Here is a 15,350-nt window from a genome sequence, read left to right as displayed (position 1 = left end):
GCCTATCACCCCTCCTCACCTGGATCCACCTATCACTTGCCAGCTCTTGCTCTACCCCTTCCCCTCACCTCTTTATACTGGCTGCCTCCCCTCTACTCTTTTAGTCTAAATGAAGGGTTTCACCCGATTGTCGACAGTCCATTTCCCTCCGCAATACTGCTCGACTGCTGAGTTCTCATAGTGGACCATTATTGAGGTATAAAATGTTTTGAGGGATATAGACTGCAGGAAACATTTCCCCATATCAGAGGTAGATAAAACTAGGTGACACAGGTTTAGGGTAAGTGGGAAGAGATTTAGAGGGGATATGAGGGGGACCTTCACTCAGAGAGTGGTCAGTAGCTGGAATGTACAGCCTGAGAGTGTGGTTGAAACTGGGTCGCTGACAGGATTTAAGAAGAATCCAGATGAACACTTGAATCCCTTAGGCTAGAGAGCTTTGGATCAAATGCTGTGAGATGGGATTAATACAGAAAGGTGCCCACTGGTTGTAGTGGACAAGTTGGTCCGAATGGCCGGTTTCCATGCTGTACGATTCTGTAATTCTATGATTCTTTGATTCTGTTGTCAAAGGGTAATGTTATACAACACAGGCAGGTAGGTAGAGAGTCTTTTGTGGATATTAAGGCCATGCTATGCTTCAGTAAATGAGTAACAATGACTTTGAGCTTGACATCTAATCGTATGCATACATAAGCATGCCGTGATTCAATGACTGAACTTGAGGTGACTACAGTTCTGAAGTGGAGATGGCATAGATTGAACAGTTTCCCATTTGTCCTTTGGATTTGCTCCACTCCAGCAGGGACCTGAGGTTGTCAATTTCTATGGAGGAAAAAGGACAGTTGACATTTCAGGTCAAGTCCCTTCACCTGGACCCTTCATCATATCCAGATGAAGGGTCTTGACCCAAAATGTCGACTGTCCATTTCCCTCCATAGATGCTGCCTGACCTGCTGAGTTCCTCCAGGTTTTTGTGTATTACCCCAGATTCCAACATCTGCTGTCTCTTGTGTCCCAAGGTTGTCAATTTGTTCCCTTCTGCCAAGATTTACAACTTTAACAGGGATATCAGCTGCTCCAGAGGCCTTGTTGTTTTTCACTTAGGATATAGCCTATTTGATTTCTTATTGGTTGGTTAGACCTGATAGTTTGTGTGAGAGGGAGTCAAGGGCACTTATATCATGGTTGAGGAGTTCTTCAAAATCCTGCTTCCAGCAGGCAGTGGCGGCCTCTCTGTCCTTGATAACTTCACCTTAATTTGACCATTTGGGTTGTGGATGGCCTTGACAGTGCTGCAGAATCCACACATCTCATAGTTAGGAGTAAGCTGCTGGATCTCGTGTTATTTCCACTCACCATCTATTCTTTAGGTCATGGGCTGCCATTGGACCTTGGCTTTCAGATGCCTGCAGAGCTTTTCTTTTCCCTTAAGGCACCAGAGTCATAGAGTCATACAGCACAGAAACAGACCCTGGGCCCAACTGGGCCATGCTGATCAAGATTCCCATCTAAGCTAGTCCCATTTGCCCATGTTTGTCCCATATCCCTCTAAACCCTTCCTCTCCATGTACCTATCCAAGTACCTTTTCAATGCCTCAACCACTGGCAGCTCATTCCATATACTGACCACTCTGTGGGTGAAAAGGTTGCCCCTCAAATTCCCATTAGACCTCTCCCCTCTAACAAACCTATGCCCTCTAGTTCTCGATCCCCCAATCCTGGGAGAAAGACTTTGTGCAGTCTATGACCCTCAGAACCATGGAGTATCCAATCCAGGAACACCTTGAGTAATTAGTTCCTGGATCACCTGATCATTCTCATCAAACCAGTCCTGTTGTTTTCTGGCAGAAAAGGTATTAATTATAGTGGACTTCTGGGCAGTCCAGACACTGTAAACTTTCTGCAGCAATGTTCTGTTGGGGCCTTGCTGTGAAATGCTGTCTGAGATCAGCTCTCTAAAAAGCAAGAGAATTCCTCTCATGGCCAAGTTACTTCATCAGATTGGAAGACTATTAAAATATGAACTCCCTGACAAACCCTTGCCAACACCCCCACAAGCCAAAGCCCTCCACAAACCCAACTTAACCTCCCACTCCCACCTCACATACACAACTACGATACCTGGGACCCCTATCCCACCCTATTAAGATATGGAATCAAGAATAAGGCACAGATCACAATAAAGGTGAGTGAAGAGGGACCAGGATAATGAAGGTGTGGGCCAAATTAAACTGGCAGGGTCCAGTGAGACTGAATCTCCAGTAACAAGATCAATGAGCACAAGAGGGATAGTTTTCCCACTACCCACTAACTCACAACCTAACCTTTGACATTGATTTTCTTGCAGCAGTGTTTATGGTACTGCCCTTGTTTTGGGGCCAAGCAGTTGGAGTAACAGTGGATTAGACAGTCATCAGTCCATCAGCCATCAATACCTGTCACGGTAGAGGTGATGCAAACATCTTTGTGATGTCTCACTTGGACAATGATACAATCCTACAGCTACCGGGGGTGTTGCCACGTGGTCATTGTGCTTGCCTGTTTGACCAAACAGTACGTTGGTTATGACAAGACTATGCCTCAAGCCTATTGCCAGAAGGAAGACTCTGCCTTGCCAGAGGATTGCACCTTTACCAACCTTGTCACTGTGAAAGGTACCCTATGGAGAATCAGACAGCCCAACCAACTAGTTCCCTGTGCCTCCAAGTCCTTGGGGGCTGGTGTGGGCTGACATCCGACGAACTTTCATGGACGGGGAATTTTTTTTCCATTTTCTCCCTTTATCAGCTTTTCCTGGTAGGGTCAAAATATCGTGCCCCTCCCCACCCTCCCAGCCAGATCAGTTGATGTCTAATTGACACTGTGGTCAGAACAGCCTCACAGGTCCAGCGACCCTGGTTTAATCCTGATCTCCAGCGGCGCTTGGGTTTCCTCCAGAAGCTCATGTTTTCTCCCACACCCCAAAAACCAAAAACCATGCATGTTAGCAGGTTACTTGGCCACTGTAAATTGCCTCTTGTGTGTAAGTGAGGGGTAAAATCTTGGATATAGTTGATGGGAATGTGGGAACACTAAAATGGTTCAGGGTAGGATTAGAGTCATGGAGTCATACACCACAGAACCAGGCCCTTCGGCCAACGTGTCCATGCTGACCAAGGTGCCCATGTAAGCTAATCCTATTTGTCTGCATTTGGCCCATATCCCTCTAAATCTTTCCTATCCATGTAGTTATCCAAATGTCCTTTAATTATCCAAATGTCTTTTACTAGTGTAAAAATGAGTACTTGATGGTCGGCATGGACTCTGTTGCCTAAAGGGTCTATTTCCATTCTGTATCTCTCTATGACTGTCTTTATCAATCTATGATTCTCTGACATCCTCAAAATTGTCAGTTGAGGGCTCACTTTTTACTGGTCTGGCCCTGAAGCCAATGAAAGTATTCTAATGAACATAATGCAAACTTAAGAGTTTCAGCAAAAAAGCAACCCAGGACTCTCAATATTGATGCTGATTGCACAGTTACAAGCAGCAATACAGAGCAATCACAATAGGCTGATAGCCATCTCAATGTAACCTGAAAAACAATTGCTGACATTTGCCCGTTAGTCCACCTCCAAAAGAGAAAGATATGTTAATGTTTCAGGAGAGAATTTGTTTTTTTTACCAGAAGATCATTTTTTTTTAAAATGCTGCCCTATTTTGAAAGAAGACAGAGGGCTAGAGACTGGAATGGCAGCAACCCACAGATTCATGTGTACATAGGAAATTGTGCTCAAATCACGTACAAACGTTCCTACACTAATCTTTTTTATCGTGTTGCGTAAATCCAGTAAGAAGGGTGAAGGCCTAATCCATCCCTGTCTTTGTTAAACAATGTGTTAAAAAAAACTAAAAGCAATATTTATTCAGCTAGATGCAAGAAAGACTTATAATTACAATGTCAGGAGAACTACTGCGCCGAATAAAATTGTGATAATTACGGCTGATGCACTGGATCATTATTAACGTGTAGTGAAATATCAACCATGGAGGAATAATGGCTAATCTTCCTTCTGAATGGAGGGGTTGTGTAAGTAAATGTGAAGCTGTAGTCGTCACAGAGAGACTGGCAGCCAGAAATCGTCAAGTGCATTAAAGGCTTAGTTTGCTTTAAACTCTTGAACGTGGGCTACAGGGTACAATTAATTTGCTTTTAAGCAGTTAATGTTCAATAAGGGTCTTTTAAGACACAGATTAAATCAGATTAAAATACAAAGTGAACCATTTAACAGTAATAATTACAAACAAAAGTTTATGCTCATCATAGTTAAAGTCATATATGATTTGCAAATTTTTAAAAGTAATGTCATTGAAGAGCTTATTCTAGTCTTTGAAGAATTTCATTGTTGGAATTTGTTGGAATCTACAACCATTATTTCATAATTATTTATATATTATATCAGACTATTCAAGGAGGCAATTATGAAGCTTTTCAACTGAGTTATTAACTCATTAATAGCTGCTGATTAGACAAAAATAATTTTTAATCCTTTTTTTCATTTATTTCCTCAGGAGTAAGACATTTGGCCATTCAAGCATGTTCCACTGTTCAATAAGACAATGGCTGATTTGATCTTGGCCTTAGTTCCACTTTCCTGCCTGTTTCTCATAACCCTTGACTCAATAGCCAAAGGTAGATAGAGGTAGACAGGGTGGTAAAGAAGGTGTGTTTGGCACGCTGGCCTTTATCAGTCAGGGCATTGAGTTTAGGAGCTGGGACGTTATGTTGCAGTTGTACAAGACGTTGGTGAGACCGCACTTGGAGTATGTGTACAGTCTTGGTCTCCCTGTTTTAAGAAGGACATCATTAAACTAGAAAGAGCACAGAGAAGATTTACAAGAATGCTGCCAAAACTCGAGGGCCTGAGTTATAGGGAGAGGTTGAGCAGGCTTGGAGCATAGGAGATTTGAGGGGTGACCTTATAGAGGTGTATAAAATCATGAGGGATATAGAGAGGGTGAATGCACACATCTCCTTCCCAGGGTTGGGGAAACAAGAACTAGAGGGCATAGGTTTAAGCTGAGAGGGAAGAGATTTATTAGGAACCTGAGGGGCAACCTTTTCACCTAGAGGGTGATCCGTACATGGAATGAGCTGCCAGAGGAAGTGGTTGAGGCAGTCACATTAACAACATTTAAAAGACACTTGGACAGGTACATGGATAGAAAAGGTTTAGAGGGATAATCAGAATGATATTTATTATCACTGACTTAAATGACGTGAAATTTTTTGTCTTGCGGCAGTAGTACAGTACAAAGACTTAAAGTTACTATAAATTACAAAAATAAATCAACAGTGTGAAAAGAAGGAATAACAAGGTAATAGATGTGGGCCAAAGACAGGCAAATGGGACTAGGTTAGATGGACATCTTGGTCGGCATGGACAAATTGGGCCTGTTTCCGTGCTCTATGACTCTATGACAAGATCTCAATATAGTTCTTGAATATATCCACAGTTTCTGTCTCCAGTAGAGAATTCCAAAGATTCATGACCCTTGTGAGAAAAAAATTCCTTCTCATCATTTCAAATGAGTGAAACATTCTGAAACAATACCCTCTATTCTAGATTCCCACATGAGGGAAACATCCTCTAATCATCTACCTTGTCACATCCTTTTGTCTATTTGTATTTCTGTGCACCTGTTTGCCAATGTCTACATCCAAGTTTCCTGCCAATCGTATTAGCAAATTCTGGAACAAAAAAAATGGCCTTAAGTAAACAGTGCCTGAGGAAATTGCAGAATTCACACAATACCTTTCCGATTTATATTTGAAAAGTTTCAAAACTTCTAAATATGTTTCATAATAGACATAGAAACTGCTGGAAAGACTTAGCAGGTCAGGCAGCAACTGTGGAAGAAGCAACAGTTAACGTTTCAGGTCTGAGACCAGGGTTTCTCCTTTTTCACAGATGCTGCCCGACCTACAAAGTGTTTGCACTATTTTCTGTTTTATTTCAGATTTCCAGCACTTACTTTTTTATCTTAATTATCTTTCTTTCATCTTCGCTCCAGCCACATTGAATAAAAGAGGCACATCTGTTTGTAACATGACTTTGACTGATGTCATTTAAAGATAGATCTGGTCTCAGTAAGGAAAAATTGCTTTTAAATCCTTATAAAGATCACAACAAAGCTGCCTGACATGCTGAGTATTTCCAGCATCTTCTGTTTTTCATTCAGATTTCCATCATCTACAGTGTTTTGTGTTTACTTTTATTTTTCAAGTTTAGAAAGATATGGGCCAAACATCGGCAAATGGGACTTGCTTGGATGGGGCATCTTGGTCAGCATGGACCAGTTGGGCCGAAGGGCCTGTTTCCATGCTGTATAACTGTATGACTCTATGACTCTATAACAACAAAGTTCTGGGCTGATTGCTCCTGAACCTCTTGGCTTAATTTTATACCAATGTTGAACCTTCATTATTGCAGGAAATTGACCTGTGTGTCTCAGGTGAGCTGGTGAGTCACCCCAATGGGCTGAGATGTGTCCAGGTGCCAGGATTGAAGACCATTGTTAAAGGTGGAAATTTGAGGATGGTGTAATTATATACATAAAACCTGGATTTCCTTGATCCTTTACATGTGTTTATTATCTTCAGGGCAAACAGCAATGCTAAATAGTTATCAATGACAGGAGTCTAAAACATGAGGAACTTAAGGAGAGGCTCTTTATTCATCTAACATCCTAGCAATGTAACATTAGTAAGTCAAATATTTGTTCTCTTCCTGAATTGCAAAAAAACTGCAGATGCTGGATGTCTGATACTCTTCTCCAATATTTTAATATAAGGCCCACAGCTTCTCCTCCCTCTCTCTACTCCCTGAACAACATACACAGTAGATGTTTAATGTCAGTGTTGGTGACCCATTTCCTCTTCAGTTATCCCTGCTCTCTGCCCCTGTGCTTTTCTAATTCAGTTGCATTCGCATTTCAAAAAAAGTAAGCTGGAGTCACTGTACCTTTATTCTCAACTGGATGTGGACATTGCTAGGAAGACCAGCATTTGTTGTTCACCTCCAACTGCCCTTGGCTTGCTGGGCCATTTCAACGGGGAAGTTAAGATTCATCCAAACTTGAAGGCTGTCCACACAACAATGTTGCTCCTCTTGCACCCATCCCAGAAGCAAACTGCATTATGCATTATGCCCCAGGCACATGCACTCTGACCTGCTCACTGATTGTGTAGAGGTGAGTTGCAAGTGGAGCAGCAATTCTCATCAGATTTACTTGCCTGTCATCTGATTGTGACCTTGCTAGCACTGTGATTGGCATTAATTTTAAATGGTCCTCCCCTTTTATTCCACCCTGGTAAACAGTTTAATTTCACAAAAATCAAAGGAAGGCAGCGACATTTGATTACTTTTGCTGGTGCTAATCCAAACCCTCTGAGAACAAAACACAATGTTTACTTTTTTTTGCACAATTTAACCCATTAATCCTGGAATTTTTGGTAGTCTAACATAATTACAATAGATGACACTAATTCCTTTCTTTACTGAAATGCAGGGGCAAAACACTGCAATTATCTTTCATGTAATGGTGAAAGTGATGATTGGTTTAGTGGCTACAGTGGCTGTGGTAAGTGCCAGGTTTACAGGATCTGAGTGTATCCAATTGCTGATTTATCTGATGGCATTTAGAAAGAAGCCTGGGTGTTCCTGCATCATGAAAACTACTGGATTACTTTAAATACGTAAAACTGAAAGGCAAAGACGGAGAAAAAGAAAAAAAATAAATACTCTGAAAACCACATTCTTCCAGCCTGGAGAATCTTAATACAAGGTCTCAGTTTAATTACGCTGTGAGAAATTACAGCTCTGTGCAAAAGACTGTCATTAGGACTAAGTTACGTGTTGCTAGGAGAACGTGCAGTCTCTGTTTATTTCCCATCTTTTTCTCTGAATGCTGTAATTGCTGGCTGTGTACCCTTCGACTGACAGCCAGATTGTGTGAGGAATTTGTGACTTTGCTTTGTGTACGCTCCAGAGATTTACACTGGAAATTCCTTGAGTGACAGTCAGAACTTTTTGGCTGATCCGTAATTGGCACCCTCAGCTTGATGAATTTTGAGTGACCCAGATAGGAGCAGGATAATGAAATGCACAACAGAATACAGAAAGCATGTGAAGGTCGCAGAATGGGGTCTTTTATAAATTCAAGCTTATTATGTCCTGCTTCTCTAGTTATATGACACAGGCATAAAAGAAGCTTAATTATGCATTTGGTTAAAGAATTAAAACAGATTTTCCTTGCTGGTGCTTGAAGCTTGCAGTTAACAGGCAAATCTGAAAAGCAAGAAAATTCCTCTGATGCCCTAATTACTTCATCAGATTGGAAGACTATTAAAATATGAATTTCCTTTAAGGACCAGTATCTGACCCTTGAGATTAGATTGAATTCTTAAAAGTGACTCCTATATATTAGTTTCTGTTTCTAAAACATCCTTTTACAGAGTTAAATGAATATTAACTCTGGCCTTGCTAGCATTATTTTGAATATGAGTGTGAATACTACATGGACCATATCTGATGACATCGATTCAGAATATAATGGACCACAGTGTTGATGCCTTCAGATCAAGGTTATTGTTAAATATTCTGTATTTGATTGATAGCCATAGCACCAAAAGAAAGATTAATTTGTGTGTGATGTTAATTTAGCATCTGCACCCCTCCCCGTCTTCACATCCCCCAAAGTCTCCAAATATAGAATATGGTAAAAAGTATAATGATGACCATGCTTGCTTCCACCTCAGGACTCTCTTACATCAAGATGAGGTGAACAATTGGCTATGATCTTGTTGAACGGCAGAGCAACTTGAGAAGTTCAGAGACAGTCAGAAGATGTGCAAGAAATGCAGGGCCACCATTTTTTGGGCACAGAAGGAAAATCTTAATGAAAGGCCCAACTCCTAAGCAAAAGGTATTTCTTTCAAATCCCAAGCAAAAGTGAGGAGCCTGGCTGGGGAGTTCCTGTCTTTCTCCTTCAGTGTTTGATTGGCCAGACTACCAACATAGAACTGCCCACACAGTTAGATGGGACTCCAGAGGTGGAGTGGGAAAGGTCCTGTGGAACTTCACCAAACATGCTTTCCAGTCTTCTGTTGCTCCCACTGAGCAAAGGGGAGAGGGTATCAGAGGAATGATCTGAAATGTGTGCGATAGCAGACAAGTGAAGTACTGAGGAATCTAGATGGTTTTGTGCACAAAACGCAAAGGGTTAGCAGGCAGGAACAGCAAGTGGTTAGGAAGGCAAATGGTATATTGCAGGAGTGTTGGTATTTCGAAACATTGCTACAATTGTACAGGGTATTGGTGAGGCCACACCCAGAGTACTGTACACAGTTTTCGTCCCCTTGTTTCAGGATATACTAGCATTGGAGGTAGTTCAAAGGAGATTCATAGAGTCATAGAGTTGTACAGCACACAAACAGGTTCTTCAGCCCACTGTGTTCATGCTGATATTTTTACTCATCTACTCTAATCCCTTTTGCTTGCATTAGATCAGTATCCTTCTATGCTTTGCCTATTTAAGTGCCTGGCTAGATGCTTCTCAAAATGCTCCTCAAATGTAGTAGTTGAATCTGTTTCCACCACCTCCTTAGGCAGTGTGTTCCAGCTATCAACCACTGTCTGTACATAAAGCTTATTTATGAGAGGGTGAAAGGAAGGAATTTTAAAGAGGCTCTGAGGAGTAAGTTTTTTACACTATGCCCTATTGTTTTTGATACCCTTACCATGGGAAAAAAATTTTTGACCATCTACCTATCTATGTCTTACATACTTCTCTCAGGTCACACATTAACCTGCTTTGCTCGAGAGAAAAAAAAGCCCAGCCTATCCAATCTCTCTTGATAATTAGAGTCCACCAATCCAGGCGACATCCTGGTGAATCTCCTCTTCATTCTCACCAGCACAATCACATCCTTCCTACAGTGTGGCAACCAGAACTGCACACAATACTGCATGCAGCTTAACCAGTGTTTTGTAAAGTTGCAAAATAACGGAATGTTATTTTATATTCTATGCCTGACCTATGAAGGCAAGAACGCCTTCTTCATCACCCTATTGACCAATATTGCCACTTTCAGGGAACTATGGACTTGGATCCCCTAGGTCTCTCTATTCGCTGGGTCAATCCCTGGCATGAGAAGGTTGTCCTATCATGAGCAGCCAAAGAAAATAGGTCTTTAATATTTTTAATTTAGAAGGATGAAGTGTGATCTTACTGAAACATATAAGATCACACTTCATCTGCCAGGGCAGATGTCAACATGTTAATACTAATGGAAGAATCTTGAATAAGGAGACACAGTTACAAGATAAAGTGGGCTGGGAGACATTTAAAACTGAGGTGTGTAGGAACTTCTTCTCACAGAGGTTCTCAAATTTTCTACCCCAGAGGGTATTAAAAGTGTTTAAAGGCGAAGCAGATACATTTTTGAGAGTTCAGGGAATTGAGAGCTATGGGGAATTGACACAGAAGAGAAGTCCTGGTGCAAATCAGCCATGATCACATTGAATGGCAGGGCAGGATTGAAGAGTCAAGTGGCCTTCTCCTGCTACCATTTTTTTACGTTCATATGTAATCTGAGCATTGACATCCACCTGATGAACACTGTGGTGCCAAAGAAAGAATGGTGAAAATTGTGGTTGTCACACAAAGAAAAATTATTCTACTATTTCTTTAGTACCAAGAGAGAAAATGTTTTAATGTTGATGTACAGTTCATTCTCAGGACCTGCTATTTTTTTTTGCCCGTCTCCATATGGCCCCTGAACTGAGTGCTCAGCAAGTTGCTTCAGAGGGCAGTTAAGAGTCAATCACAATGGAGGCGGTCGAGTCACATTTAATCCAGAATGATTTAGAATGGATGATTTCTTTCTCTGATGGACATTAGTGAACTAATGGGGATTTTTGGACAATCCAGTAGTTTCATGGTTACCATTAGTGATAATGAAAACCAGATTTATTTACTTGAATTTAAGTTCCATGTGTTCCATGGTGGAACTTGAGTTCAAATCTCCAAATCAATAGTCCAAGCATGACTTTAAACCAACCACAATGCTACCGTAACCCATTTTCTCCAAATGGTTCTGCTTCTGTTCCAATGGACTTGCAACATAATACAATTGTTAAAAGCAGATTTATTATTCAGCCGCTGGCTAGGGTAGAGATGAGTCCCTTTGATGTAAGTCACACTGAACCGTTAGGCTAAGTTAACGAGAGCTCATGCAGATGAGAGCATAGAAATTTCTTCTGGAGCACACCCTGTACATTCCTTTCTACTTTGTCATTCTCATCGATAAAACCAGTGTCAAATTATACAACAATTTTTCTGACATCAGGCACATGACAGAAAGGGTCAGTATGGTAATTTTCTTCCATTTACTAACATTAATAAGTAAAGTTACAGCATTAAGTGAAAATCTAAAGCACTGCAGATACGGGAAATCTGAAATTTTAAAAAATTGCTCGACTCATTCAGCTGGTCAGGCAGCATCTATGGAAAGAGAAACAGAGCTGATGTTTCAGGTCAAAGATGCTTCATCTGACAAACTTTGACCTGTAATGTTAACTATGTTTTTTTACAGATGCTATCTGATCTGCTGACTGTGTCCAGTATTTTTCGTTTTTATTGTAGCATGAAGTGCTTTAATTGTGGTTCATAACGACATCATTATCCCCAAATTAAAAACTCTTCACATTCTTGTAAAGAAATTTTTATGAGCAATTTTCAAAAGAGAATGTAAAGGGTGCAGAGCCCTTCACTGCTATGCACTTGCTGTTTAATGGAGTCTATTGACTCGTGTATTTTAAGGTGGAGCATTGTGAAACAGCCCAGTCATGCTGGTGGAAGTAAACACTGCCTGTATTTCAATGCTTAGATTTTAAGGCAGTCATTTGAAATAGTTGTTAGTTGGAGATGTCAGTACTTATGAGCTATGCATTATCTGGTATTGTCTCAACATGCTGCTGTCCCTGACTAAAATGTTACTCAGTCCCTCAGTGTGAGCTAGCTTTGGGTGTGGTCTTGAAAGGTTCTTGAATGTCAAAAGATATTGGATACCTGTTTCAGTTTAGCCATGTATTAATTGCATTGAAGCAGAGCCTAAATTAATCTCAGGTATCGAGAGCAAATGTTCAACCTCTTAATGGCTTCAGTTTTCCTGCAGCTCAAAACGGACATAAATATCTTCAGGATAATTCTGGGCATTGCAGGTGTGGGTTAACCTCTGCATGAGGTGTGGATTCTGAAGCTGTGCCCACTTTCCACACAAAAAGGTGTTCAGCTGTGAACAATTTTGTTTCCTTGTCTCGGATGGTTTCGTTGAGTGTTTTCAGGATCTGACAGCCATAAACTGGGAATGTAATACACAGTGCGTAAGTAGGGAGGCTGCATATAGTGTCTAGGGAGGAGGATTTCAATATGCTCCAGGGCATTATATGGTTTACGTTTGTACATTTTTAAAACTGGTGCAGTAAATAAATCAGAAATATCTCCAGTAACAATGTGGGTTAACTTGGCCTTCCTTAGGTATGGGCTCTATCATCGCATCCAGACTTCAACCCTGAAAGACCATCTTGTGATAATGTGCCTCCAGTTATATCATGGTCCACTGATTGATAAATAATCCTATCAATAAAGCTGAAAAGAGTCCTGATTCAGCACTCCAGTACTGCTGGGTTTTTCTTTGAATCTTCCATCCCTGAGGAATACATTAGACCAGTTTTTTCCCAAGTGCTCTGCTTCTTAAATTTGTATCTGATTTAATTTTTTGATCTGCATCTCTATTTCATTTCTGATTACTGGACTCTAACCTTATTGAATTTTTTTTATTGTACAATGAATAAGAAGAAAGGATTTGTCTCGCAGCTTGAAAATTTGATTGAACACATTTATGAATAACCCAAAACTGATGGGCCCACTGAGCCTGTCGACATTTGCTTTGGCTCGGTGAGTTGTTCTCTTGTCTCCGAGAAAGAAGATTGTCCTCCTTAGATGTGAGCACAGGATCTCAGCTGACACTCCAGTGCTGAACCGAAGGAGTGCTGATCTGTGCTATCTATTGGATAAGGCACTAAATGGAAGTTTCAGCTACCTTGTGCAGTGGGTGTAGTATTTGTATTTTGAGGAGTTATACTTGGTGTGCTGCCCGTCGTTGAATGTCACCAGATGCTCAAGTCAAAGTTAAAGTCGAGTTTATTGTCATATGCACAAGTACATGTATGCGCAGATACAATGAAAAACTTACTTGTAGCATCATCACAGGCACATGTACAAAACTATTACAAGAAACAGCACAATTAGAACAAAAAAAATCAAAGTCCATAGTAGTGCAAAGTGGTCAAATTGTTCGTCGCTTTGTTATACTGAGGTAGTGATTAGAGTTGTGCCGGTTGGTTCAAGAACCGAATGGTTGAAGGGAAGTAGCTGTTCTTGAACCTGGTGGTGTGGGACTTCAGGCTTCTGTACCTCCTGCTCGATGGTCACTGTGAGAAGCTGGCGTGGCCCAGACGGTGGAGATCTTTGATGATAGATATTTGCCTTCTTGCGGCAGAGTCATGTCAATAGGCTTTTTGTGTGGAATTTGGCCAATTACTGAAATGCTTACATTTCTAAAGTACTTATTTTGAATATAGTTGGGATGTACTGTGGTCATAAAGGATGCTATGTAAATAAAAATCTATTACTTTTATTATTAGTAGTTTCCATCTTCTGTTCTGCTCCATCCCAAACCCTGCAAAAGTTATTAGCTTGCCTGTGAGAACAACCCTGGATGGCAGCATTGAAAATTCTGAACTGTAATGAATCACACGGCGATGATGAATCGCACTGTTACCAAACATATAGATCTCTGTGATGTCCACATACCTCTTATCTCCCTCCACCTAGATGGACCATGACCCCAGGAACCCCGCATATATTGCTTCTCAAGGGCCACTTCCTGCCACGGTGGCAGACTTCTGGCAGGTAAGAGCTTTGCTTACATTTCAGAAACATAATGATAAGAGCTAGGGGAATAGAAACTGGGATAAAAAGCTGCAGGAATAAGCCACAGTTTTAACCAACAGTTGACACTGGTATCTTTTCAGATCAATTTAAAAATAAGGCCTGAAGGCTTTGTAAAATTTTTAGTAAATACCTAGTGGTTGAGGGGTATGGGGATTCATTTTCGCAAGGGGATGTGAGAAAAGAGGGTGGAAGATAGGAAAAAGGTTTGGTGAAATACTCAGAGCAGAGGGTGATTATAGTGCTGAATGTGTGCAGGGCTATCAACCACAACTTGCAGTTACAAGATCAAAGGTCGTCATTTAAACTGAGTTGTGTAACAATTCCTTCTTACAGATGGTGGTGGATCTTTGCAATTCCCCACCCTGGAAGATTGCGGAGGCTGGATCATTGGGGATCGTTAAACAGGAGATAGATACATTTTTGAAAGATTAGGGAATTGAGGGCAATGGGGAACTGGCACAGAAGAAGAGTTGAGACCTGGGCAGATAAGCCATGATTCATGTTGAATGGACAGCTAGGCTTGTTGGGCTGAGTGGCCGACTGCTGCTCCTATTTTCTAATATTCTTATGTTCTTCCTGATCCTCAGTTCCATTGACCTCAATACATTACACTTGCAACCAAACCAAGTTCCTTCCCCTTGATTCTGTACACACTCCATAAGAAACACAGGAGGCTGTAAATTCAACACCTTCCCTCACAATAAGACTAAGCCCAATTTAGGTGTCCTTGTTGGAAAGAAACAGAGTAATGATACTCAAGCAGTTTGCTGGGGACACAAGAGGTTGAATATGCTGGTATCTGGAGCAACAAACTAACTACTGGAGGAATTCAATGGGTCAGGCATTATCTGCAGAGGGAAATGGACAGTCGATGTTTCGGGTCAAGACCCCTCATCTGACTTTCCATCGAGTCCAGGTGAAGGGTCTTGACCCGAAACGTCGACTGCCTGACCTGCTGAGTTCCTCCGGCAGTTTGTCGTTTGCTCAAGCAGTTTACACCAGTCACATCACGGATGAAGTTAGGTCACATTTCAGTCTTTGAGCTTTAGAAAGGTATCTGAATGCCCTCATCAACAGATCTTCCCAAATTCACCAAGCATTTTAATGAGGCTTCCAAACTTTTCCCTCCAGAATTCTGCACAATGTATGAGTGGCCTTTGGACTGCAGATAAAGTAACCAATGCTCCCTTTATTGGTGATGAGCATAAAAATGTATTTCTTCTCATTTTGATTAGAGTTTCTCCGATCCCTGTACCAACCTTATGGGAAGTGAAATGCAATGGAAC

General features: G+C 41.1%; 1 protein-coding gene across 2 annotated transcripts in view; it reads left to right on the top strand.

Annotated features, from left to right (window-relative positions):
• ptprn2 (protein tyrosine phosphatase receptor type N2) overlaps positions 1 to 15,350 on the top strand; it is a 771,544-nt gene that overhangs the window by 717,911 nt on the left and 38,283 nt on the right. For both annotated transcript variants that reach the window (XM_052016228.1, XM_052016227.1), the window contains exon 17: positions 13,945 to 14,022. In XM_052016228.1, coding sequence (XP_051872188.1) covers positions 13,945 to 14,022 — 78 coding nt within the window. The remainder of the gene's footprint in view (positions 1 to 13,944; positions 14,023 to 15,350) is intronic.

This window comes from Pristis pectinata, chromosome 5 (assembly GCF_009764475.1).
Source record: "Pristis pectinata isolate sPriPec2 chromosome 5, sPriPec2.1.pri, whole genome shotgun sequence".
In the NCBI taxonomy this organism is placed as follows: domain Eukaryota; kingdom Metazoa; phylum Chordata; class Chondrichthyes; order Rhinopristiformes; family Pristidae; genus Pristis; species Pristis pectinata.
The sequence above is the reverse complement of the archived record's forward strand: the minus strand, read 5'-3'. Positions and strand labels throughout refer to the sequence as shown.